We start from the raw sequence: 26705 nt of genomic DNA, 5'->3' as shown, positions 1-26705 counted from the left end.
CAGGCCTGTGTGTTCAGGTATACAGCAGTGTGTAGCTCGGAGTGTACTTACATAGGCCTGAGTGTAGGTGTACGACGCTTTGTGTGTCTCTGTATGTTCTCGTGATTTCTCACCACTTTCATTGTCACTTTCACAAGGCACACCAGCTCCACCCCCAACATGCCAGCCCTTAAAGCCAAAGCATCAAACGAGGGTCCCGTCCCATTCCCGGATTTCTCCATCTCTGACGGGCTCATAAGCTGTCAGCCGAGGAGACTTCATGAGAAAGAGGATGTGAAGACGAGTTTTTGTGTAACGGACGCTCACGGTAGAGAAGCAGCTGCTTTCAGCATCCAGCCCCCAAACCTCAAAGATAAGGGCAAGATAAAAAAAAAAAAAAGAAATAAAAAGCAGGGGAAGGAAGGAAGGGTTCTGAAGGTGACTGAGAGACAAGAAAACGGAGGAGAGACGGAGAGAGACACGCCGGCAGCATGGACAGCAGCTCGGGACAGCGGGACGCCCGGCTACCGCCAGCACTGCCCGCCAAGCTTCGGAGGTGAGTGCCTTGGCCCCGCCTTATCTCTGCCATCATCCCGGTGTCCCTCTCCGTTCGGCGTGCAGGCCTGACCCCCACACCGCGGCCGTTATGTGATGAAACAGCTAAGGGGAAGGAGCCGCTTCACTCGTAACGGTCGCTTGTCACCTCCACGGCTTTCAAAAGAAGCTCATGGAGCAAACGGCTTGTGGTGTTGTGCAAAGGCGCGGCCCTCCGGGCTCAAACCATCCTGTGTCATTCAACACTCAGGTAAAGGGGGCCGCTCACACACAGCGGGGGCTCAATCTGGTCATTTAGCTTGGGCGTCCACAATGACGGGCAGAGGGTCAAGAGGCCACACTTGATATGGAGCCACACACACACACACACACACACACACACTCTCTAAACGCGTCCCTCTACCGTCCCAGGAGGCTGTGCACTCCACCACTTCCACCCTGTGGTCTTACGTCTCACAAACTCTTCTCGGCACTTCCTCACCCTGCAGGCAGCGCTACTCGGCAGCCAGCATGAGCAGCTCGGGCTCCAGCATCGGGACGGAGATGGAGGGCAGCAGCCCAGCTTTCTCTCCAGGACCTGAAGCAATCTTCACAGCGACAGACCAGCAGGCAGAGGGCAGTAAGCAGGCCACCTCGGATGCCACCTACGTCAATGTGGGTAAGTGAGCGAGTGTGAGAGTGCCTCCCAATGGCTGGGTGAGTTGAAATGACTCTGAAAAAACGTTGAGAATGGGTGTGTGTAAAGACAGAAATCTGAAGAAATGAATAAGAAAGAAAAAGACCTCCAAAAAGTGCCCACCTGGGGGGAATGAAGAAGACTAGTGGCGAGGAAAGAAATTAAGAAGGGGAGGCACCTGTGTGTTTGCAGAGAGCTTCACACAACTGCTAAGCAATGGGTACGCAAAAGTGCAGCACAGCCAAGATACACGTGAATGCTTGTCTTGTTAAACTTACGACTCGTATAGTCAAAATAGTCCTTTCACAAGTTTATTTTAATAGTCTGTCACATCACGCTAACAACATAGTTTTGCACTGAATGGTATTCACACAGGGCGGCACGTTGGCACAGTGGGTAGCGCTGCTGCCTCGCAGTAAGGAGACCTGGGTTTGCATGTTCTCCCCGTGTCTGCGTGGGTTTCCTCCCACAGTCCAAAGACATGCAGGTCAGGTGCATTGGCGATCCTAAATTGTCCCCATTGTATGCTTGGTGTGTGTGTGCCCTGCCCGGGGTTTGTTTCCTGCCTTGTGCCCTATGTTGGCTGGGATTGGCTCCAGCAGACCCCCGTGACCCTGTAGTTAGGGTATACCGAGTAGGATAATGGATGGATGGATAGTATTTACACATGAGGGAGTGTGAGCCTGAGGCCGTGTGTAAATATATACAGTACATTGGCAGACCACATAAGTGCAAAAGCAACACACTTTTATTTGCCTCTTCTTGCCTTTACACAACACACAGTGCACAAATCAGCCAACAATTGCTCAGTCTTCTTTTTCTTCTCTCTCTTCTCTGCCATTTCCACTCCTCTCCTTGCAAGCTTTGTCCTCCTCCTCCCGACTCAGGCTCCCGGAGTAGCGTTTGCTGGCCCCTTTTATAAGGCACCCGGAAGTGCTCCGGGTGCTTGATGGCCTAATTCTGACAGCACTTCCAGGTGTGGCGGAAGAACCGCGCAGGAGGGCTCAGCAACTTCTATAGCATCCCCTGGCAGCGCCCACAGATCCCAACAGGGCTGCACCAAACTCCAACTCAAATGGAGCCCTGCGGGAATCCTAGGCACTGCTGCAACCCAGGAGGTAACGCTCTGGCCACGTTTGCTCTCCCGGTCCTCACAGCTTGGAGGCGTCCTGGCTGGTTAAGGGCCCCGGCCGTCAGCCACAATATATATATATATATATAGAGACAGAATAGCAGAACTAGCTGGGTGACGCCATTTAAGAAGAAAAACAAACAAAAACTTTGTGTATGGTAAAAACAAACTAGACGGCTTGAGTAACCCAACAAATAAAGGTTTCCCAAGTGAGGGAGGCACAGGCAGCTTGTCGGAGTTGTCTCCAGAATGGGTTGCGGGTCCAAAGGCAGACACCAGTCTCGAGGACCATCCAGCTTTATAGGGCCCTGACCAGAAGGAGCGATGCCAGTACTGGGCACTGCAGCTAGGGTTAGTTGTCCTCACTGGAGGGCTTCTCAGAGCTGCAGGTGGAAAAAGAGAGAGAAATTGATGTGAGCGCCCACTCTGTTTCCAGAGTTATACCGCCTACCCGACATGCACATGTGTATATATAGATATAGATATAGTTATATATATATATAGCCTTACCAGCTGCACATCAGAGCAGGTAACGAAGCTTAGCATGTTTGTGCTTGGCCAGTACTTGAATGGGTGACGATCTAAGAAAAGTTTGGGTTGCTGCTTGCAGAATTGTTGGCGAGGCAAGCAGTGGGCACTTATCCTGTGGTCTGTGTGTGAACCCCAAAGCCTCAGTGCAGTGACAGGGACACTTCACTGTAAAATTAGTGCCGTTCCCTCGGTGGTGACATAAAGCGGATATCCCGACGTTCTATGGCTATAAAAGGTCCCTGGGCATCTTTCAAAAAGTGTGGGGTATACCCCGCTGTCCAGGTTAAATTTTCCACCACGGCCAGGTCATTGTGGTACCTTAATCATGCCCTTCCCCTATTTTCAACCATCTCAATAAAGCCATTTACCACCTAATAGCGATTGCGTGGCATGTGCGCTGAAGCAAGAATGGCTGCCGTCCCACCTTCTAGGTGAATGCGGCACATTAGTGATGGTTGAATGGTTTATGAGAAGCACTTTAAGTAAGAAAAGTGCTAAATAAAATGTAATTATATATAAAGATTTTTTTACATGTATATACAGTATGTACAGTGCTATGTTACAATATTTCATATTATGACTGACTGTTCAGTAGCCTTACAATATGTGGGTAAAAACTTCATGTATGTGAACGTGGCTGAACCCTGCCTGTTTGAAAGAGGCTGACAGTGTGGGCAGCTGTACATGCGGGTGTTCATTCTATGAGATACAGGAAGGCGACATCGGACTGATTTGGACTAAAAGTGTATAAGCAGATAGGTGAGGGAGTATGTGTGAAAACTATACAATACGTGAGCAACTCCGCCAATGAGGTTTGAATGTACGTGGAAGTGTTTGGAGTGAGTGTGCAGGAGCCCATATGACAGGGGGCACATGTGAGAGTTTATGTTTAAAACACGTGCTTACATATATGAGTAAGGGGTAGTGTTTGTGAGGGTCCTGCTGACTGGGAGCTATGGTGTACATGAGAAGTGTATGTGAATGTACACTGGGTGAGCGAGAGCTTCTGTGAGGCTGTGAATGTGTGCAGAAATATGTGAGAGGAAGTGCCGTATATATGAGCGTGTGCAACTGAGCTTTAATTCCTCATGAATGCCTTCTTTGGCAGTGCCCCAGTGAATCTTGGGTATGCCTCATGCAAGATTCACCTAGATAGTGAACAGCTTCTCCCCTGCAGTGTAGAGCTTGGTGTGCAAGAGCATGCAGAAATACAGGGGAGGGTGGGAAAAGGGAGGATTACAGTTGTTCGTATGGAAAAGGACATGCAGGTAATGATTATTACAATAGCTTTATTAACTCAAGAGAGCGTCACAATGGCACCCTGCACTTAGGTACAATCGCATGTAAGCGCCCAAACTTCCGGCCTTGCTTATTAACAACTGTGGATCTAATTTTGCACACCTCTGTGTGTCTATATATATATATATATATATATATATATATATATATGTATATATATGTATATATATTTAGGTGAAAGGGAGTGTGAAAGGTTGCTTTGTGTAGGACTGTGAACGTGTGTGTCGGAGGACAGAGACAGTAAATGAAGGCTGGCACTGTAAGAGTACATATTGACGTCCATCCATTTTCCAACCTGCTGAATCCGAACACAGGGTCACGGGGGTCTGCTGGAGCCAATCCCAGCCAACACAGGGCACAAGGCAGGAACCAATCCTGGGCAGGGTGCCAACCCACCGCGGGACACACACAAACGGGCCAATTTAGAATCGCCAATCCACCTAACCGCCATTTCTTTGGACTGTGGGAGGAAACCCACGCAGAAACGGGGAGAAGATGCAAACTCCACACAGGGAGGACCCAGGAAGCGACCCCAGGTCTCCTAACTGCGAGGCAGCAGCGCTACCACTGCGCCACCGTGCCACCCACATATGGACGTGTACGGTATGAATGGAAACAGAAACACAGCTGGGGAGGGCTGCAGCTTTGTATATCATTTTGTATGCTGTAGACATTTTATGATTCACCCTCTGACAAATTGGCGCCCTGTCCAGGTGTTGTTTCTGTGTTGTGCCAAATGCTTGATGGGATAGCCCTGCTCAGGGTAAGCGGGTTAAGGAGCTAGATCGAGGGATGGATGAATGGATTAGGATTCACGTACTTCCTTACCTCCTTGATATTTATTCCTTATTTACACCCACGAAGATGAGAGTGTGTGTGTGTTTGTGCATGTAGAAATGTAAGTCTCTAAGATGGCGTGCATGTGTGTGTTTGTAGGTATATGTGGCCCAGAGGGTTTGAGCATGAGACTGATTGTGTACGTGAGAATGTGTGTGTGTGTGTGTGTGTAAGTACGGATTTCGAGGAATTAGCGGGAAGGAAAGCAAAAGTGAGTGTGTGCGCACAGCTATGTGCAGAAATGCACGAGTGAGAAGATATGCATGAAACTGTGCAAAAACACTCATGACGAGAGTCAGCGTGTGAACCCGCGACAGTCTACAAAAAGTGCAGGAAGGGAATTAGATGCAGGCAGGAAAGCGTGCAGACGTGTAGCCTATGAAGGAGAGCGTTTGAGACTCCCTGCGTGTGTGTGGAAAACCACGTGACAGGAAGCCTATCTAAGAGTGCAAACCCGTGTGAGAGGGCGAGTGTGGATGGCTGACCTTGTGATTTTCTATGAAAAGAGAGCGTGTTGTGTGAGCGGCCGTACGCTGAAGCTGTAGATTTATGTGACTCATGTGAGAGGCTGATTGTGTGCTGGTGTGAGCAGATAAGACACTAAAAGCCAAGATGAAGTCGCCAAGAAGCCGTGAGAATGTCCTGTTTACAGAGCCTTCAGAAAGTACTCAGACCTGTTCCCTTTTTTTCATATTTTGTTAGGTTGCATCCTTACGCTGAAATCATTTAAATTCATTTTTTTCCCTCATCAAACACCACTGAATACCAAAATGGCAAAGCCACATTTTTGCAAAAAATTATTAAAAATAGAAAACTGAGACGTGTCATTGACTCGAGTATTCAGGCCCTTTACTGAGCACTTGGTTAAAGCCCCGTTGGCAGCGATTACACAACATTGGCTGTGACAGGACCCCACCCAGACCTTCTGCTATTCTTTTGTGCAGATCCTTCCATGCTCTGTCTGGTTGGATGGAGACCCTCGGTGGACAGCTATTTTCAGGTCAGTCCAGAGATGTTTGATTGTGTACAAGTCTAGGCTCCAGCTGGGACACTCAAGGACATTCACAGAGTTGTCCCCAAGCCACTCCTGTGCTCTCTTTGTTTCGTCCTGTTAGTAAGGTGAACATTCAGCCCAGTCTGAGGTCCAGAACACACCGGAGTAGGTTTTTATTAAGGATATCTCTGTACTTTGCTCTGCTCAGCTTTCCCTCAACCTTGTCTAGCCTTCCAGTCCCCGATCACACAGCACGATGCGGCCGACACTATGCTTCACTGTTGTAATGGAATTGCACAGGTGATGAGCGGCGCCCGGTTTCCTGCGAACGTGATGCTAATCTCGATTTAATCAAACCAGAGTGTCTTGTTTCTCACCATTTGAAAGTCCTTTAGGTGCCTTTCTGCCAACTCCAAGACAGGCTTCCATGTGGTTTTTACTGAGAAGGGGCTTCTCTCTGGCCACTCTGCCGTGAATCCCACATCAGTGGAGTGTTACAGGGGTGGTTGTCCTTCTGGAAGTCTCTCCCACCTGTTACAGGTTTTCTAGAGCTTGACCATTGGGTTCTTGGTCTTCTCCCCGAATTGGTCATTTCTGTAAGCTCTAGGAAGTTGTGTGTTGTTCCAAATTTCTTCTGTTTAAGAATTATGGAAGCCACTGTGCTCTTGGGAAACTTCAATGGTGTTCTCTAAGCGCTGCAGGCAATTCCTTTCACCTCAGGGCTTGGTGTTTGTTCATCTGTGACTGGTTTGTGCCTTTCGTAATTACGCTCAGTCAATTGAAAAGATCACAAGTGGACTCCAAACAAGATGACGATCATTAAAATGGACCAAAGTTCAAGTGTCATAGCAAACGGTCTGAATACTTGTGTCAGTGTGATATTTCAGCTTTTAATTTTTAATAAACTAGGGGGCTTTTCCCCCCTGCTCGCTTCACTCGGCAACCCCCGGGCCTGCGCTACACAATAGCCTCTTTGTGGTTCTGCCGCTCGCAGATGTACAATTTAAACAGATTGTGATTTTCATGGGAATTGTTACATATGCATAATAGAAAAAACTAATTTACATTACAGCAAGCAATTAACTATAGCAAAAAATAGTAAAACGTAATAACTTAACAGTAAATTATGTTTCATGTTGCGTTAAGAGTTATTTGTTGCGTAATGTGATTTTGTTCTGTTTGGCTTTGAAATTAACACACAAATACTTTAAAAACGTACACTTTTACTGTAAAACTTAAGCAAAAACAATTTTTGAAATCAATTTTCATCAATATCACATTGCCTTTTGATTCTGTGTTTGGACTTTCACTGTGATAACACAACGTGTAACTGCCCGTGATTGAATTTTATTTCTTTCTCTCTATTAAATAAAATGACTTTTTCGAATGTTTGGCTCTGAGGTTTGTTAATTGTCTTTGCCAAAGCTATTCTAACGGGAAACTGTTAACGTTTAATACGAATGGCATACCAAGATCTCCTTTGGTGTCTAACGGTATCCCCTGAAGATGTACTACATTACCTTTCTTGGATACGTGCTTCTTTCTACAGTAATTTGTGTGGTGGAAGACCGGACGGTGTTAACGCTTGTAGATATTCTTCAGGATATTGTAATCATCGTCTGCACCATCACCACCAACTGTTTCAGCATAGAATATTGATATGCGGGCGGCATGGTGGCACAGTGGTAGCGTTGCTGCCTTGCAGTTAGGAGACCTGGCTTCTTTTCCCGGGTCCTCCCCGCGTGGAGTTTGCATGTTCTCCCCGTGTCTGTGTGGGTTTCCTCCGGCTGGGATTGGCTCCAGCAGACCCCCGTGACCCAGTGTTCAGTTTCAGCGGGTTGGAAAATGGATGGATGGATATTGATACGCATTTAATCAATTTGGCGTGTAACCGATCAACATTTTTGACGTTAACTTCTTTAACTTCATCGTCTCTCGGTCCTAGGATTGCCCAGTGTGCTTATTTTTTTTGTTGATAACCTTTCGGGATGAAATTCTTCAATAAGATTTGGACATAATACGTCTTTTTTAATTCAGAACTTAAAGTGAGGAAAACGTTAAAATTAATGAGAGCTGAGAGAGCAGGAACTGTGTCTGTCAAAAGCATTGACGCAAATGAGAGGTGACAGGACCGTGTGCGAGTTTGGATACGGTATTGAGAGAAGGACGGGACTTGAAAACATCTCATGGCCAAAGTCTCGTCTCATCCCAGGACTTTTTTATATAATAGAGAGATTTGCAAACAGTTTCTAAAATCGTGCTTTTTCTCCGACATTCTGGAAATTGAGTATTGCATGAAGAGGGCAAAAAATAATTTTAATTATTTCAGCATAAGGTGGCAACATGCCACAATCAAATTTGAAAAAAGTGAAAGGGTCTGAATACTTTTTGAAGGTGCTCTACGTGGTGTGTGTGTGCTGAAGCATGCGAGTCTTCAAGTACGTCAAGTGTGCTGCCTTGTTCAATGGAGTTACAAGACGCTCAGATCACAGTCCGCGATCTGACATTCTGACTTTAGGCTTGGCACTTTGCCTACCCTGGTGCCCAACCATAAACTCTAAACATAATTTTTCCTTTTTTGCAGGTTTCAGACGCCACACCCCGCCCAGCTCTTCCCGCTGCCACTGGGCAAACCACAAGGCACTTTCCCATGACAGCCCTCAGGGGGAAGCACAGAAGCCACCACCCTTACCCAGAAAGTTGACCCGGGCACACTCCGTGCCCGGTGGCAGCCTGTTTCCCACTCAGTTCATGCATACGAGTCCGAGTCCTGGGCAGCTTGGCCCCATCTATTGCCCCTCGGAGTCTGAGCCTCCACCAGTTTTCACTGCACCTCGCAGTCCTTTGTACTGCAGTAGCTTTCCACAGAGCCCTACAATGGGGGTCCCCAGAGCAGCCATGTCAGAGCTCAACTTTGACACCCCCGACCAGGACCTGAAAAAATATTTCACAGACCTGCACAACAGGGAGCTGGTGCACCAGGAGCTGATGGAACGCAACCGCCTGTCTCTGAGAGATATTGCAGCTCATCTGGAGGCCCAGTTACAAGAAGAGATTCTTCAACAGGATGATCACGAGGTTCCCATGGACCTGCAGCTGGCTAAAGAGGAGGCACTCTGCGAATCGGGCGATGCACTCTATTATGCCGCCTGCTCGGCCACTTCAGTGGAGAAGCTGTTCACCATCAAGGTGAGTCTCTCAAGGGGGCACTCCCAGGATTCAGTGGGGCACTGCCTAAGAAAGAATCGATGGGGGAAATAAGAGGGTAGCTGGCAAACTAAGCAGAATAAGAGTGACCACTTCACTTGGAGCTTTAAGGCCGTGAGGAAGAAAAATGAAGTAAGGAGGAAGTCAAAGATGGACAAGTCACCGTGACTCTCAGACGTGAGGGCATGGAATGGCTGAGTCAAAGCCGCAAAGAGTAGACAGCAGCCTGAAAATGCCTTCTGAGTCAAGCAGTAGTCAGCCTGTTGGTCATTGATGGGGCACCAGGGCAGAAAGGGTGGGACAAAGAAAAGGAGGAAACTGTAGGAGATGGGAGACTGACATACAGTAAGAAATCATGGCCAGGAGGGCAAGGTGACTAGTAACAGGTCCAGTACTCTCAATTCGATGACAGGAAGGCAGTGAACGTGGGTGACCAGGTTATTGAAGGTTATGGAGCCAGGGAATGATCGTAGTCTGAGGATAAGGCTGACAGGGGGAGCAGCAGATCCACTATTCCTGGTCACTCTGATTGTGCTGTCTGGAAGAATTGGGGAAGCAGACTTTTTTTAGAAGAAACAAAGATGATTGGCATGGAGAACAATGCTAGGCATTTTACCCATGGGGACAGAGGACAGGACTCCTTTGGCGGTGTGTCTCCTTGGGTACCACTGGTTTGACTTTGTGTCAAATGAGCGGCTGCTCACAGAGTCCCGAATGAGGCACATTACCTGCATTGTGAGGGAGCGTCAGTTACAGCACTACGGCCATGAGGCACAATTCCCCGAGGGTGGTCTGGCTTGCAGGATATCATTGACGAGGATCCGAGCAGCTGGACCAGGCCAAGGGGACACCCACGTAACACCTGGCTGCGGCAGGGAGAGGGTCATTTCCGGAGGCGTGTCTGCCTGGTGGGTTGCCAACCAGGATCCCCAACTGTTTTTCATAATGTGCTGTCCCAGTGCATGATCCCCCACCTGACCTGACCTGACCTGAGCTGGACTGGGCTGTGCCATTTTTGGCATGCAAGTTCTGGTGGGGCCATACCAGAATTTTCCTCTCTCTGTGCAGACGTCTCTAACATTAAAATTAATATTAACATTAACTTACCTAACTAATAATGTCTGCCCCTCTTCTGTTAGAAACATTTCAGAAATAATCAGTGGTCTGGTCTGTCTTGACTGGCATCAGATCATTGTAATACCTTCTGACATCATTATGATCTGACAAAACGTAATTCAGATTAAACCACTAAGTAAAAGTAGAGCCTCACAACTACCTGCTGCTCAGGAAAATCAATTGGATTTGACCTGACTAAGCTGAGACAGCAACACCTCAAGTTTAGAATCAAAAGGACAAGCCACAATAACACGGGTAGAACACACCGGACGACTCAACTGGCACAATGCATATTCAATAGCAGGGCAAAATACCACCCGGCCAAGTGTATGCCAGGCAGGGAATGCAACAAAACAGTTCAAAAAGTGACTTTCTACATGCAGACCTGTTCTCTCCTCACCGGGATTCTGTGCTTCTTGAATCAGGAGCTTTGTGCTGCTGCCTTCTTTTCCATAAAGTAAAAAGAGCACACGTGTGCTTCCCTGATGGTTTTTTTTTTTTTCAAATTTAGCAATGTTAGGGAAAAAACTGTTGATATGAGATTAATCTTCTCAATCCCTGGTTCACTTCAACAAAAACCTATCTTCCATCTGTCCAGCAAATATATCATCTTCTTCTTCTTCTTTCCTCTGCACACGTCCAAAACAACACAATCTCACCTCTCTGACTTTGTCTGCCCACCGTCTGACCTAATGTACTCATCCTCATCACACCCAATGCAAATCTTAAGCCAGCGTTTCTCAACCTTTAAGTATTTGCGACCCGAGTTTTCATAACAGTTTTAATCGCCCCCCCCCTAAAATTTTTTTGAAATGTAGATGCATATTTTAATATACCTACATAACTTTTATCGACATTTATCTAACTCTATATTTATTGTTCTAGCATCGAAATGTAGTTTAAGTTCATTTGTTTTGGTTTCAACAAGTTTTTTTCATATTTTCGACTCTTGGTTTTTTTTTCACATCTTCGCGCCCCTTTTTGTTACTTCGTGCCCCCCTAGGGGGGCCCACCCCACAGGTTGAGAACCACTGGCTTAAGAGATTTATTTAACAAGGAGGAGCAGCTGAGCACATTGTCACACCCACCACACGACAGACCACCTGGATCGGACGTTTTCCTTCTAATCTTCCACAGTGCGAGGCTTGTTCCGATAGACTTTTCCTTTGAGCAGACCCCAAAGGAAGAAGTCTGGTGGTGTCAGATTCGGCGACTGTGGTGGCCAAAGCCCCTTTGAAATGACCCTATTGCCGAAGAAGGACTCAATTTCTGCCATGCTCCTTACTGATGTGTGACACGTTGCTCCATCTTGCTGGAAGTAACCTTCCGTTAAGTCACCATCATCCAGTTGATTCTGACATCACTTAAACGCATAGGTTCGCACCATGAAGACGTGCTGCTCAATACTGTACACCACCATCCTGATGAGAAGTTGAGTGACCGAGTGAAGGATTAAACGTCCGGCGCCTACCTCATCGCTCCGACACAGGGGCATCCCAGCTTGTTTGAGGCTCCGCAATCCTGAGGAGCACATTGCACATTGTTTTGTTCAGATTGCCCCGTCCTAGAGAGAGTTATTACAGAATATTTGGAGCCTCTTTCAAGCGAATCTCCCTGTATGTGGCGGCCACCTGTCCAGTAAGGCCATGAAGACTTCAAAACTGCTTCACCACTTAGACACCAAGCACTCTACATTAAAAGACAGGCCACTTTATTATTATAAAGTGAAATACTGCACGATGTCTGGTCAGTGGAAAATTGTCTTACATGAAAGTCTTCTGTGGTGCAAAAAGGTTGGGAGACTGCGGGCCTGGAAAATATTTGCTTATTTAACACAGTTAGACAGATATTGTGACACTAAGAGTCCAAGATGCAAAAGGGTCTTAGAAAGGATTTTCCTCTGCAGACGTCCATTTTTCTTCTCTTAGAGAGGAGAGGAGAGGAGAGGAGAGGAGGTTAGGAGGACGCACTGATACAGCGCATTGCCTCACCCGCCAGCACATGACAAACCAACTCAGGACCCCAGATTAGGACCCGAGTGCAGCCATGCGACACCTCAGCTCCACACCAGTTCAGATGGAGGTTTTTTATGGTGGCTGGAGTGCCAATTCTGCCACCAACCCCCAGGTTTTTCCCTGTAGCTGCTAAGTAGGTAAGGTAGGATCAAGCAGGGGTCAAATGCGTACCAAAAGAAATCTCTCAGCCCAAAAAAAGTTCATTTTCAGAAAAGGTTTAGTGAAAAGGCGGCACAGTGGCGCAGTGGGTAGCGCTGCTGCCTCACAGTTAGGAGACCCGGGTTCACTTCCCAGGTCCTCCCTGCGTGGAGTTTGCATGTTCTCCCCGTGTCTGCGTGGGTTTCCTCCCACAGTCCAAAGACATGCAGGTTAGGTGCACTGGTTGCCCCCAGTGTGTGCTTGGTGTGTGTGTGACCTGCAATGGGCTGGCAACCTGCCCGGGGTTTGTTTCCTGCCTTGCGCCATGTGTTGGTTGGGATTGGCTCCGGCAGACCCCCGTGACCTTGTAGTTAGGATATAGCGGGATGGATAATGGATGGATGGGTTTAGTGAAAATTCAAGTCAAACAGTTCACACAAGAATAGAGAAAAGAAGTTGTTACACACGCAGAATAAAAGGCTAAAAAGGAAAAAATACGTTTCTTCTTTAAAGTTAACTTTTTCTTGTTAAACTTCAGTTGTTTTCCATACTTAAAGAGGAGTTATTTCTCTGTGCTTTACTTCACCTTCAGTACGCTCTAAACGTACGGCGCTGCACATTGAGTTACTGTACATACAACTGGGCACGGTTTGAAACTGTGTGCCCTCCATGCCGCACTAACAGCAAGGCAGGTCACTAGCTGAGTCTCATCTGTAGTCAAAGGGACACAAAACTGTTAGAATATTCCATTTCAGATCAGCTTGTGGGGGTTACAATAGAAGTTCCCATGGACTATGCACTAACATATAGGCAAACATTTATTTTCTTCTTCTTCTTCTTTCAGCTGCTCCTGTTAGGGGTCGCCACAGCAGATCATCTTCTTCCATATCTTCCTGTCCTCTACATCTTGCTCTGTCACACCCATCACCTGCATGTCTTCTCTCACCACATCCATAAACCTTCTCTTAGGCCTTCCTCTCTTCCTCTTCCCTGGCAGCTCTATCCTTACCATCCTTCTCCCAATATACCCCTCATCTCTCCTCTGCACATGTCAGAGATCCTGCTACAGACCACCGCACAAGTCCCATCCTGACTAACAATGCCTAGCATGCCAGTGTACTGGACGAGCGCGTCCAGAACCATACACTTCTGCTGGGTCACCATCCTTATTGACTACCATCTCTGCCGATATTTCTTCAACAGCATCAGCTGTCAGGTTAGCTACAACTTGCAAAGCCAGAGCCAGTTTGTTCATTTCTTCAGCCATAAGGTATCACTGTAGCAAACAGAAGCAGGACCCCTACTCCCCCTGACCCATTGTGGAACTGGGTGTATGGGTGGTGCTAGTAGGAGGGCTGACATTTTTCTTTTTTAACAAGCTGGCTGTTATATAAGAAACCACACTATGTCAACTGTCAAGTACCACACCACCCTTTGGACAACCATACACCAGCATGCTAACCACTGTGGCCTGCAGAGGGCGCTCCAGCTGTCCAAACCCGACACAAGCAGACACCAGGACACAAGTTCCAGCATGGCACACATTTGCTTCAACACAGTGCAGTGCACCAAGAACACACCAAATACACAGTCCCTTCTTCTTCTTCTTCTTCTTCTTCTTCTTCGCCTCCACTCCTCCTCCGGCAACCTTTGTCCACCTCCATCCAGATTTTGGCTCCCGGTGTACTGGTTGCTCCTGGGAGTACTCCAGGTGGCTCGTTAGGCTCTGCAGCACCCCCTGGTGTCACCCATGGAACTCAACAGGGCTGTTGTAAACTCCAACACCCAGCAAGCCCTGTGGGAATCCGTGGTGCTGCAGCAACCCAGGGGGCTGCCCTCTAGCATTCCGGGGGAGATAATGCTTTGAGCACACTCTTTCCTCCAGCTTTTCCACTATACAGAGGTCCCGGCCGGGGTCCTTCCACCGCACCATAAACAAAATAGATGTTATCTGGAGCAATAAGCGTATCCATAAGGCACATTTGCAAGGAAAATTTATACTTTGGTGGTGTCCTGTGTCCAGCTCTCATTTCCCGTTTGGGTCTTATTTTAACACTGGCTGTATCCCACATACCATGAACAGTTATAACATTCTTGTGAAACATTTTCATGTGTGTGGAGATGTTGTTCCACTGCAAAATAGGATGGTTTTGTTTGTTTCAGGGTTTCCTTCTTTACTCTCAGAAAAATACACATCTTTCCAGATCTGCTTTCACGTTGTCCTTCTGCATTATTTGATGTTCTTACCTCATGCAGGGTTGAGAAGGCCACGCCACTGGATCTGACTGACATATGCATATTTAGGCTGGTCCTGCCCCCACTACATGAGATTTGGGTTTCTAAAAGATGCTGTAGCACATCAAAGAGCCCACCCTGGGTTGCAGGGTCTTCTCATTCCATCTGCAGGGGGCCATTGACCCAAGGGATTAATCCATTCTTTTCACTTCAACAGGTCTACAAAGTACCACCAGGACCTGACGTCGAACTGAACATTCAGAAGGAGCTGCCACCCCATTTCAATGTCCAGAAGCTTCATGCCCACTTCCACTTTGGTCTACCAGTCACAGACAATAATAATGTGGCACTGGACAACGACGAAGGCCAGCTACCTAGGAGCCCCATCTCAGTTGTGGGGGAGGCTCCAGCGGAGACGCTTCAGGACTTTGTGCGCCGGTCGTCCTCTCTACACGCCACGCAGCCTCTGATTTATGAGCGGCTCATCTGCCTGCTGCTCCTTCAGCTGTGCGAGGGCCTGCAGCACCTCAAGAGCCACAAAGTCACCCACTGCGCACTCCGACTGGAGAATCTCCTGCTGCTGCCCACAACTCAAGACCACGAGCTTCCACGTCTGCTGATCAGCAACTTCTCTCGGGCTAAGCAGAAGTGCGTCGGCCAGAATCAAGATGGCTACTGCAATCAGGACCGCCTGGCACCAGAATTGATCAGCGTATCCCAGTACAAAAAAGCGGATGAATTTCAGCTGGGGATTTTAATCTATGAATGCCTCCATCAGTCCAACCCCTTTGCAAGCAGTATAGAGCTCAGCGATGGGGAATATCGGCCCCAAGACCTCCCCAGTATCCCCCAGAACACCATCTACTCATCTGGTCTCCAAAAACTCTCCCACCTACTCCTGGAACCAGAGCCTGCAACACGGATGCCAGTGTCAGAGGCCAAGTGTGTCCTGCAGGCACTCCTCTGGGGTCCACGAGAGGATCTTTTTCATGAAAACCAGATGACCCCCTTCCTGACCTCTAACTGGATAGAGGTGAAGCGCTGTGTGCTAATGCTTAGGCAGGCTGAGACGGCCATTGAGAGAAAAGCTCTGCGTGCAGACCTGGAACATTGGCTGATGGTGCGCTACTTCACTACAGCTACACCCCAAACAATCTTCCACGCAGCCCACCAGCTCCAGCTTTTCAGGCTCCAGGACCCCTGAACCCTGCCATTTCAACTGCTACCAGCAGCAGCTGCCACAGCTTGGGAGGAGGAGATATAGTAAAGTACCTCCGCCATGACCCACACTTCTTATATGCAGGAAATGGCAAACAAAATAAAAAATATGAATAAAACTGAGCCGTTTGTGAGTATGCGCAGCTGAGAATCTTCAATGCTCCTTGTAAAAGATAAAATAAGGAACAGAGAGACATATACAGTGGTGTGAAAAACTGTTTGCCCCCTTCCTGATTTCTTATTCTTTTGCATGTTTGTCACACAAAATGTTTCTGATCATCAAACACATTTAACCATTAGTCAAATATAACACAAGTAAATACAAAATGCAGTTATTAAATGATGGTTTTTATTATTTAGGAGAAAAAATCCAAACCTACATGGCCCTGTGTGAAAATGTAATTGCCCCTTGTTAAAAATAACCTAACTGTGGTGTATCACACCTGAGTTCAATTTCCGTAGTCCCCCCCAGGCCTGATTACTGCCACACCTGTTTCAATCAAGAAATCACTTAAATAGGAGCTGCCTGACACAGAGAAGTAGACCAAAAGCACCTCAAAAGCTAGACATCATGCCAAGATCCAAAGAAATTCAGGAACAAATGAGAACAGAAGTAATTGAGATCTATCAGTCTGGTAAAGGTTATAAAGCCATTTCTAAAGCTTTGGGACTCCAGTGAACCACAGTGAGAGCCATCATCCACAAATGGCAAAAACATGGGACAGTGGTGAACCTTCCCAGGAGTGGCCGGCCAACCAAAATTACCCCAAGAGCGCAGAGACGACTCATCCGAGAGGTCACAAAAGACCCCAGGACAACGTCTAAAGAACTGCAGGTCTCACTTGCCTCAATTAAGGTCGGTGTTCACGACTCCACCATAATAAAGAGACTGGGCAAAACGGCCTGCATGGCAGATTTCCAATACGCAAACCACTGTTAAGCAAAAAGAACATTAGGCTCTTGTCTCAAATTTGCTAAGAAATATCTCAATGATTGCCAAGACTTTTGGGAAAATACCTTGTGGACTGATGAGACAAAAGTTGAACTTTTTGGAAGGCAAATGTCCCGTTACATCTGGCGTAAAGGAACACAGCATTTCAGAAAAAGAACATCATACCAACAGTAAAATATGGTGGTGGTAGTGTGATGGTCTGGGGTTGTTTTGCTGCTTCAGGACCTGGAAGGCTTGCTGTGATAGATGGAACCATGAATTCTACTGTCTATCAAAAAATCCTGAAGGAGAATGTCCGGCCATCTGTTCGTCAACTCAAGCTGAAGCGATCTTGTGTGCTGCAACAGGACAATGACCCAAAACACACCAGCAAATCCACCTCTGAATGGCTGAAGAAAAACAAAATGAAGACTTTGGAGTGGCCTAGTCAAAGTCCTGACCTGAATCCAACTGAGATGCTATGGCATGACCTTAAAAAGGCGGTTCATGCTAGAAAACCCTCAAATAAAGCTGAATTACAACAATTCTGCAAAGATAAGTGGGCCAAAATTCCTCCAGAGCGCTGTAAAAGACTCATTGCAAGTTATCGCAAACGCTTGATTGCAGTTATTGATGCTAAGGGTGGCCCAACCAGTTATTAGGTTCAGGGGGCAATTACTTTTTCACACAGGGCCATATAGGTTTGGATTTTTTTTTCTCCCTAAATAATAAAAACCATCATTTAAAATCTGCATTTTGTGTTTACTTGTGTTATAGTTGAATAATGGTTAAATGTGTTTGATGATCAGAAACATTTTGTGTGACAAACATGCAAAAGAATAAGAAATCAGGAAGAGGGCAAATAGTTTTTCACACCACTGTATATCGAAGGGAAAAACTGTACCCAGCATGCACTGGCAACACATCACCTGGAGCGAGTGGCCCATCAGCTTTAACCATCAGCTACCCTATTAGAGTGGGCAGAATGGCTGTACCAGCTGACTACGGCGTCACGAGACAATTTAAAAATTGTAGATGATCTACACAAAGCATAACAGACAACATGTACAAGTGATATAACATTCTTAGACCTGCATAATTCAAATCAGTTCAAGTTTATTGTTGACTTTGTAATACAATGACATTCTTACTCAAACACAGTGGCCATAATGCAATGCCAGCAAAGAAAGACACAAATATAGCATGCAACACCTATAGAAATAAAATGGTAAGCTGTTTGGATGTCTCTCTGTTTGTCTGATTGCTCGCCCATCATGCAAAACTGATTTCCACAAAATTTTGTATGCGTCTTGCTGCTGTTCCAACTTAAAATTTAGACTATATGTCAAACTGGGGAAGGGAGTTATAACGGGATTGGGGCTAACCAAAAACTAGCACCAACGCAGGGACTACAATTCCCATCAGGCAGCAGTAGTATGATGGGGCTAATGGGAGGATGCCTTCAGTGCTCACAATGTTTTGTAGCAGCCAAGTCATCTTAAAGACCACAGGTATGTACGGTTACGATTTATTTGGCAAAGTGGGCAAAGCTTTGTAAGGCTTTCAAAAACAGCCAAGGAAGCAGGGCCCGAATCCGAGCAGCCTGCCCTGAGAAGGTGCACCAGAAGGCATCCTAGCTTCCACTGTAGTGGCCGGCTTCAATCTACATCAGGCCAAAACGTGTACTACAATAAAAGTTCAAAAATATAACATGAAATGTTTCGGAAAGTACTGAAAATGCAGCACCAACACTGTCATTCCTTGGCTTATAGAAATCAAGGCAACAAATACATTTTATAAAAGAAGACTTTACTGGAGGAACAGGAAAAATAAGCAGAAAAGACTTGCCTATCAGGCAATCCAAAACAAATCAATCCCAATACAAAATCCACAAGAAAATCCAAGTAATAGAAGCAAGAAATTGTCAAGAACCGGAGATCAAAACCAAAGAAAATACAATACTTACAAATCCCACCAAAATAAACCAGAGTGCATTTAGAATGATCTTTATAGGCTGGGGGCGGGTCCTTAATGGTGATGGACAGGTAACCCCGCTTGGGGATCCACCTACAAAAAAACATGAAACATTAGAGAACAGTACATGGAAACTAAATAATGACTACATAGAATAAAATTAACAGAAAATACATAAGACAAATAATAAATGAACAGAACAATATAGTCAAAAATGAAAGAAAACAATAAATAATTATAAAAGATGAACAAAGAAGACAGAATAAAGAAATTTAAATAAGGTGGGAAGGAACCCTGGCTTAATTATGGCACATGCCGCATTTTCTTTCCAATTAATTTGGATAACAATTTCATTGTCTCGCTGGATTACAGTTTTTGTCTTGTTGTCTTATCATTGTTTGCTCTTAGCCATGTTGAATTTGCAGAAGATAGTTTTTCTCTATTTATTCATACCTGGACAAGGGTGGGTACTTAGCTAGCATATACAGCATATACATATTTATAAACATATATATACATATACATATTATAAGGTTTCTAAACTCTTTTGGGACTCCCCGCAAAAGGACAATACGCTGAAGAGCGTCCCAAAGCTCGATCACCGCATCTGTGGAAGACAGCTTATCCATTGCCGGGGCAACCACGGGCTCCCAGCGCTGCAGCGGCTCACCGCAAATAAATGCCTGTCGTCGATAGGAAAATTATAAATGCAGGGAACAGGATTACTTGGCCGTTACGCTACCTGATTGCTGTGTCTGTGTATAAGAGAGTGGTAGATCCCACTACAATAAATAACTGTGCTGTTCCTGTTTCAAGCTGAATAAAGCTGGTTTTGTTATAGTACTGAGACTCAGTCTCGTGTTTTGGGGTGCAAAACGGGGACTCACATGTCACATGGTACCAGAAGTGGGGTCCTTGCACCAATGGATCCCCAAGAAGTACAGCAAAACCCACAGCAAGATGAGGCTCCAGCAGCCGCCCCTGCCTTGGCGTGGCCATGAGATGTGCTGCTGTAGATGGCTCCCTCAGTTGACCCTGACTGTTTCCTATTCTACTTTGAACGTATGGTAACATTGATGCGCTGGGACAGGGGAGCTTGGGCAACTATTTTAGCCCCATTTTTAACCGGAGAGGCTCTCCAAGCCATACAGAATCTCCTTCCCGAAAGGCTCGATGATTATGACTACCTGAAGCAACAGATTATCCTCCACACAACTGAGAGTCCGCTGGTCAAAGGGCGCCAGTTTCGGCTGTGGCATATTGATCTGGATCGCCCTGTACGAGGGTAAATCAAGGGCTTTGTGGATCTGATTTAAAGCTGGATCCGCAGAGATCCTTTCGAGTGCATTATGGAAAAGCTCGCTATTGATGCAGTCCTGTCAGGGATAGAGGAGAGCCTTTATGACGAAATGCTACAGAACGATGTCCTCTCGCTACTGGATCTGACCTGCAGACTAGAGGGTGCACAAGCCACCTGGAAACAACAGGGCTACCCAGGCTTGACCCCGATTTCGATCCAGCCAGCATAGACCTTCAGGGTCAGCAGTGCCACAAATAGAAGACGCCAGAGTGTGATTGGACTAAACGCAGCTGCTTTCACTGTGATCAACTGGGATATCTGGCTCGGAAGTGTCACCTCCTACCTGCGCAAATCAATGGCTATCCTTCTGGCCCAGGTATGTGGCTCACAAGTTTCCCCCAAGATGTTAAAAGAGGACAATTTTAAGGTCTCTATTATGTTGGCCAGATGGGAATGTTCGGCACTGTTGGACCTCTGTGTAGTCCGCCGTGACTTGCTCCAGTAGATCCCTTATAAGGCCACAGACAAAGTGAACATCCGCTGCGTCCATGGAAATGTTAAAACATACGAGACTAGATTACTCCCTCTGAAATTTAAAGGGAAGAATTTTAAGGTTTGGACTGGCACATCAGACACCTCACACTGGCCACTCCTAATAGGAAAAAGGAATACCCTCTTCCCAAGGGTCTTGGCCACCTGTACGCCTAATCCCATAGTGGATAGAGAGGGGCTGGCCGCAGACAATGTCAGTCAAGGAAACGAGTTTGAAATTGAACCAGAATTGTCCAGTGAGCTAGGGGGCAAATCCTCAAATGAAGACCTGGGACAGCTGGCAAGCTTTTCCGTGCCATCGCACATGGCAACAGCCTCCACCGACCAGACGCTCAAAAACGAAATAGCAGTGGGAGGTGAGTGCGATGCTGCACCGGACATGGAGGAAGCAGAGAAGGCCATCCAGGCAGAGTTTGCTCGCCTATAGCAAGCCGATAACAACTTGGATTTTGCATTCTGACGGGCCCATGTCGCAAATGACTCTTACTATCTGGAGAGGGAGGACCCAAATTTTAAAACACCACATTTTTTAATTAAGGATGGTTCTCTGTATCGGGTGATTTCTGATTGCATGGGTGATGGACATTTCGAGCAGTTGGTAGTACCAAGTTAGTGTAGAGAGCTCAAAGTCACTGTTTTTTGGTTTGTTACTTCTGCACAGAAAAGATGAGGGAACGCATTTCAGAACGCTTTTATAGGGTGAATTTGGGCTGGGATGTGGAGCGATTTTGCTCTGTGGAATGAATGGGCACAAATTCCCACAGAAACACTGCAAAATCTGGTGCAAAGCCTTCCAAGAAGAGTAGAAACTGTTGTAGCTGCAAAGAGGGGACCAACTCCATATTGAAGTCTATATATTTGAATGCAATGTCATTAAAGTCCCTGTTGGTGTAACAGTCAGGTGTCCCAATACTTTTGTACATATAGTTTATATTTATATACACCTGCATAGTAAAATGCCCATTCATTAAAACAGACACATTGGTACAAAGGAATATCCAGCTAGTTTGATCACATTGTGCATTCAGAAATCTCTGTTCACCTGCCACGCTGACTCTTATGCCCCTCTTTCATTGTGCAATTTATTTCTGTTGTTATTTGGACATTGCAGCCCCCTTGTGGACGCTGAATGGTGTTACACTCGAGCATGGCTGCCAGATGTTTGCTGTTGTATATAATAGATATATACAGTAGATATATAAACAGTGCTTTTGTTCTTATCACTGTTTCTTCAGTATAAACTGTCCCTGAAGCTACTGGTGCCAATGCCAGTGGCGCAGAAGAGCGGAGTGCGAAGAGTGACTGTGCAGGAAGGCTGAGATCTTTCATTATCCTATTTGCTTTTCATGAACGTTATTTGATGCCAGCAAGACTCGGTGTCACCTTCACATCTTTCTGCAGAGCCTTACAATTTTGAGCTTGCAAGGCAGGCACCGTCCCTGGGCATGAGACAGTCCATCACAGGTGCCGCTCATGCGCATATCCACGCTCGCATTAGCCCAGTGCAAACTAACACACATTTTTTGGGATGTGCGAGAAAAGCCCAAATAGAAATGGAAATAAGTGACAAATTCCACACCGATAATTAATTAGCAGGCCCAGAGAACACGATCCACAAGAGAACATCACTAAACCATAATTCACTCTGCCAATCCACACTATAAAAATATAATAAAAATAATTCAGGGATTTAATAGCCCTTCATTACTGTGGCGTTTCTAATCTGACCTTCACTTCCTCTCTTACCTCAAGCTTATTTATTGGGTGGTTGAACCTTCTCCTGATTTAAATCTGGGTGGACCTTGAGCAGGACCCTTAACCTGCAATTGCTTCTTCCTGGGTATGACGTTAACCTGCATCCTGCCAAGCGAGCAGCTCCTCCAACTTACTGGGATAACTTGGAGGTTGGTGGCAGGATTAGCACTCCAGCCACCGTAAAAGCCTCACACCGTTCAGTGTGGTGCTGTGGTGTCACTCGCGCCACTCGGGTCCCAATCCGGGTGGTTCGTCATGTGGTGGGTGTGGCAACGCGCTATCTGCGCACGCTCCCAACCTGCTCCTCCTCAGCATAGACATACATACAGTAGACAGACGCCGCATTCACTGTGTTTCCCAGTCGAAACGATACGTCAGAGCATCCGCCTTATTGCGAGGGGCAGAAGTGCCATTTAAACTAATAGGGGTAGACGTGGAAACCGGGTTTTTTGATGAAAAAACAATAACGTTTAAAACAGTATCGTTTACATACAGCAGATTTTGGCGAATTGTTTAAAAGCAATTGTTTATATGCATTTATACACTAATAATGGCAATTATTAAATAATAATAAAAATAATAATTAAATAATTCCTGCCATATAAGTAACATTTCTCGGACTGCCTTTTTCCATCTCCGAAACATTTCTAGACTTCGTCCTGTTCTTACGCAACACAGTACTGAAGTATTGGTTAATGCCCGAGTCACCTCACGTATAGATTACTGTAATGCTATTCATCTGGCATCCCACAAAAACGTATCCATCGCTTACAACTTCTTCAAAATTCTGCTGCCAGGATAATAACCTGCTGTTCTAAATCCACTGAACATATTGCACCGATTCTCTCTCAGCTTCACTGGCTCCCTGTTCACTACTGAATACAATACTAAATCCCGCACTGAACATTTAAAGCTCCCCCCAACCTCACTGATCTCGGACAGACTTACACTCCCTCTCGCTCACTCAGATCCTGTAATTTGAGAATATTCAGTCTGGCAATATGGTGCAGCCTTAGACAGAACTAAAGACATGAGCATGAAATGATGGTTGTCAATTTCAAACTGTGTTTCCTTCAATGTGCTCCTTGAGAAAAAAAACACATCATCTGAACTAATCTCATCCCCAACAAACTGATCGATCAAAGATACACTGACAGCTTGCCCTCAGGTCGACTGCCGGATAACACGCTCAGCTACTTTGACCACCTTGACTGGACCCTCAGAAGGAATCTTCAAACCTCCTTTGTTTTTAATGTGAGCGAGTGGTGGCTTTGATCATATGATGTCGCTACAGCATCCGTTATCAAACTAGCATGGCACACATCACAGGACAGCTTTCTCAAAATTTCAAAAAAAATAAATAAATAAATAAATAATCTTTCTCAAAATCCCATCTAAGTTACCTCCCACTGCTTCCTGGGGTGGATTTCTTTGGGAAACCTTCAAAGTTTGAGAAATGTTAACAGCTAACAACAATCTACATAGTGACTAAATACGTTTAACCAAAACGTTGTTTGGAGGCTCACTTGAGCACATTGCTAGCTTAGCCTGGTGTAGCTAAAGTTAAGATTATAAAACTGGATTTTCAAATGGCTAAATATAACAAAAACAATTGTTCAGCCTTACCTATGAAATGTAATCCCCCGGGTTTTGGTTTGGAGCGTACAGCGGTTTGTAAAATCCCAAGCAGAACATGCGTGTGGCATCTTTATCCATTACTTCACTCCACACCAGTGCCACTCGCAATATGGCGGCGACGTTGACGTACGATGCTGCTGCTCATGCGGCGTCTAGTAATTCTATGTCTATGTTCCTCGGTAGCGAGAGACGCTTTCAAGTGTAGCTACCCCTCCTCTTTTCCTTTTTATTTAATAAAGCAAACAAAAATTGAATCAGCAAAGAACACGACGTTGAACCCCCCTGCTGCCACCTGACCCTGTGATTGGTCGTGTCACAGGACTTTAGGACACTAATAACTAACTAGAGCAGTTTGAGCTTTGTATAAGTTAGTTATAAAAAGAGAGCGCTTACCTGCAGAGACGGCGAGAAGGCTAACGGTTCTGTTGGAGGTACTGAGACACGCCACGGGTGGAAATGTTGTTGGCAGTTGTGTCGTGGACGAGGAGGCCTGTCATTCACTTTAATACACGAGTTCCTGGAGACCTGACGATTTGTTCCACTTTGTCGAAGTATCCTACCGTAGTTTATTTAAATGGCAGATGGGAGCTCAGTGTGGAAACCCAGCAGGGAAACATGCCAACTACGGGCAGGGAACACCAGAGACGTGACTCCCTGCGAGACAGCAGTGCTACCCCTCCGCCACCATGCCACCCCTACATGTGTGTAATTATTAACAGTATTTAAAAGAAGTGAACGATTTATCTGTAAAATGTAACATAAATACACTTTAATGCATTTCACCATGAAAGTGATATCAAGTATAAATCTACGGATTCTAAATGTGCAGAGAGCTGGAATATCAGAACTGTAACGTGTTCTGTGTGGCCATTGCTGCTTGCCGCTGCAGTCATTTCAGAATGAAGCCCTAGAAGCAGGCAACGATTAACAACTGATGACATTTATGACGATCTACTTTAATGATAAAGTAAACTTCAGGGTGTGCCATCTAGCATTCTGGGGCAGGTAATGCTGCGCCTGTTTCCTCCCCAAGTCCTTCCATTATTAAGGTGTCCTGCAATCGTAAGGGCCCTGGCCGTCCGCCACACTGCACATTTGGATATCAGCTAATGATGTTCACATGTCATAATACACAATGGCTTTGGCTGCCGTAAAGTTTGCACAAGATGGCCACCCAAACAGCTTAGTGACCTGCACAAGCCAGCATCCTTCAGAGAAGAACTTCAGCAGGTCACCGTCCGTCTGTCCCGCATGTGCGTGTGACCTTGGCTTCAGTGCTGCGCTGTGTGTTTAAACTACCCATAAGCCATTGCAAGCGCCTCTAATCGTTGGGGTTACCATATTATTTTCAAATTGCCTTTACTTTGATTTACCCTCAAAATTTTGGATGGGAGCGAGAAAACATTTTTCCCAGACCATCGGTAGCCCTTATTTAAAAACGACACACCCGTTGACCAAACCAAACTAAACGTATTCCCCAACTGTGACGCCTGACATTAATGTGGGTTTGTTTTGTTCATTTCTTCCTACCACTCAGCGTTATATCTACAGGAACATTAAAATACATCAAACATGAAGAATAAGCCAGGCAAGTGAATCACTACGCCATACAATGAAGTGTCCCTTCTGTCACCTAAAGGCAACATGCTCCACTCATTCAGGTAAATAACTACAGGACCGCAGATTGTCACGGTGAAGCGACTCTTATTTGATAAGCTTCGATAGACATGAAAATGTAATGACAGGCTTCTGCCACAAGTGGGAGCTGGTGCTACAAGAATGAAGCAGCCAACACTGAAAGGCATTGTCACCACCTAAGTGTGACACATTTGGCTTGTTCCTTCATCCCAGGAGCCTTCCAAGAGCAGGACACCTTACAGCCATTCACGGATACTCAACAGCTGGAGTACAGGCAGGGGAAGGGACCCGCTTGAGGGTCACACGGGGTGTCGAAGTCCAGCATTGAAATGGGCAGCCTTGTGGTTTACAGTCCAGTGCTTTGAGTTACGCCATCCCACCTGCCAACATGCCAACAGGCCCTGAGAGGCAGTCGGCGGATGTACAATTTAAACAGATTTCTATTTTAATTGGGAATTGTTACATATGCATCAACGCAACGTATAATTAATTTTGTTTCTTTCTCTCTAAAAAATAAAAATTTTTCGAATGTTTGTCCCTGTCATTTGTTAATTGTCTTTTCAAAAACTATTCTGATGGCAAACTGTAACACGAAACGGTAAACGTTTTAATACGAATGGCATACCAAGATCTCCTTTGGTGTCTAACGGTATCCCCTGAAGATGCACTACATTACCTTTCTTGGATTCCGCCTTCTTTCTACAGTAATTTGTGCGGCGGAAGACCGGACGGTGTTAACGCTTGTAGATATTCTTCATGATATTGTAAGTTGATGTTTTCATCTTCCGCACCATCGCCACCAACTGCTTCAGCATAGAATATTGATACGCATTTCACCAATTTGCTGTGTAACCGATCAACATTTTTGGCATTAATTCGTTTTACTTCCTCGTTTCTTGGTGCTACGATTGCCCGTGTAATCATTTTTACTGTTGATAACCTTTCGTGATGAAATTCTTCAATAACATTTGGACATAATACGTCA

At 45.9% G+C, this 26705-nt stretch overlaps 1 protein-coding gene and 1 long non-coding RNA gene across 3 annotated transcripts; one reads left to right on the top strand and one right to left on the bottom strand.

Annotated features, from left to right (window-relative positions):
* The first annotated feature begins 172 nt into the window (after window positions 1-172).
* peak3 (PEAK family member 3) lies at window positions 173-16190 on the top strand. Of its 2 annotated transcripts, none has more exons than XM_039766907.1 (4): window positions 173-535; window positions 1023-1192; window positions 8588-9192; window positions 14932-16190. In XM_039766907.1, the coding sequence occupies exons 1-4, from the start codon at window positions 471-473 to the stop codon at window positions 15916-15918; spliced, it is 1827 nt and encodes a 608-aa protein (XP_039622841.1). In that variant the 5' UTR covers window positions 173-470; the 3' UTR covers window positions 15919-16190. The 2 variants fall into 2 exon arrangements, with proteins under 2 accessions (XP_039622841.1, XP_039622842.1); XM_039766908.1 differs by having other exon boundaries at window positions 174-784.
* LOC120537743 lies at window positions 2089-24758 on the bottom strand. The gene is made up of 3 exons (XR_005635382.1): window positions 24476-24758; window positions 18830-18930; window positions 2089-2725 (listed from the first exon to the last, which is right to left on the bottom strand). It is a non-coding gene; the product is annotated as an uncharacterized LOC120537743 (long non-coding RNA).
* Between the last annotated feature and the right edge of the window lie 1947 nt (window positions 24759-26705).

The sequence above is a fragment of the Polypterus senegalus genome, chromosome 10, assembly GCF_016835505.1.
Source record: "Polypterus senegalus isolate Bchr_013 chromosome 10, ASM1683550v1, whole genome shotgun sequence".
NCBI classification, from domain to species: Eukaryota; Metazoa; Chordata; class Cladistia; order Polypteriformes; family Polypteridae; genus Polypterus; species Polypterus senegalus.
Note: the sequence above shows the minus strand (reverse complement) of the source record. Positions and strands in the feature narration are given on the sequence as shown.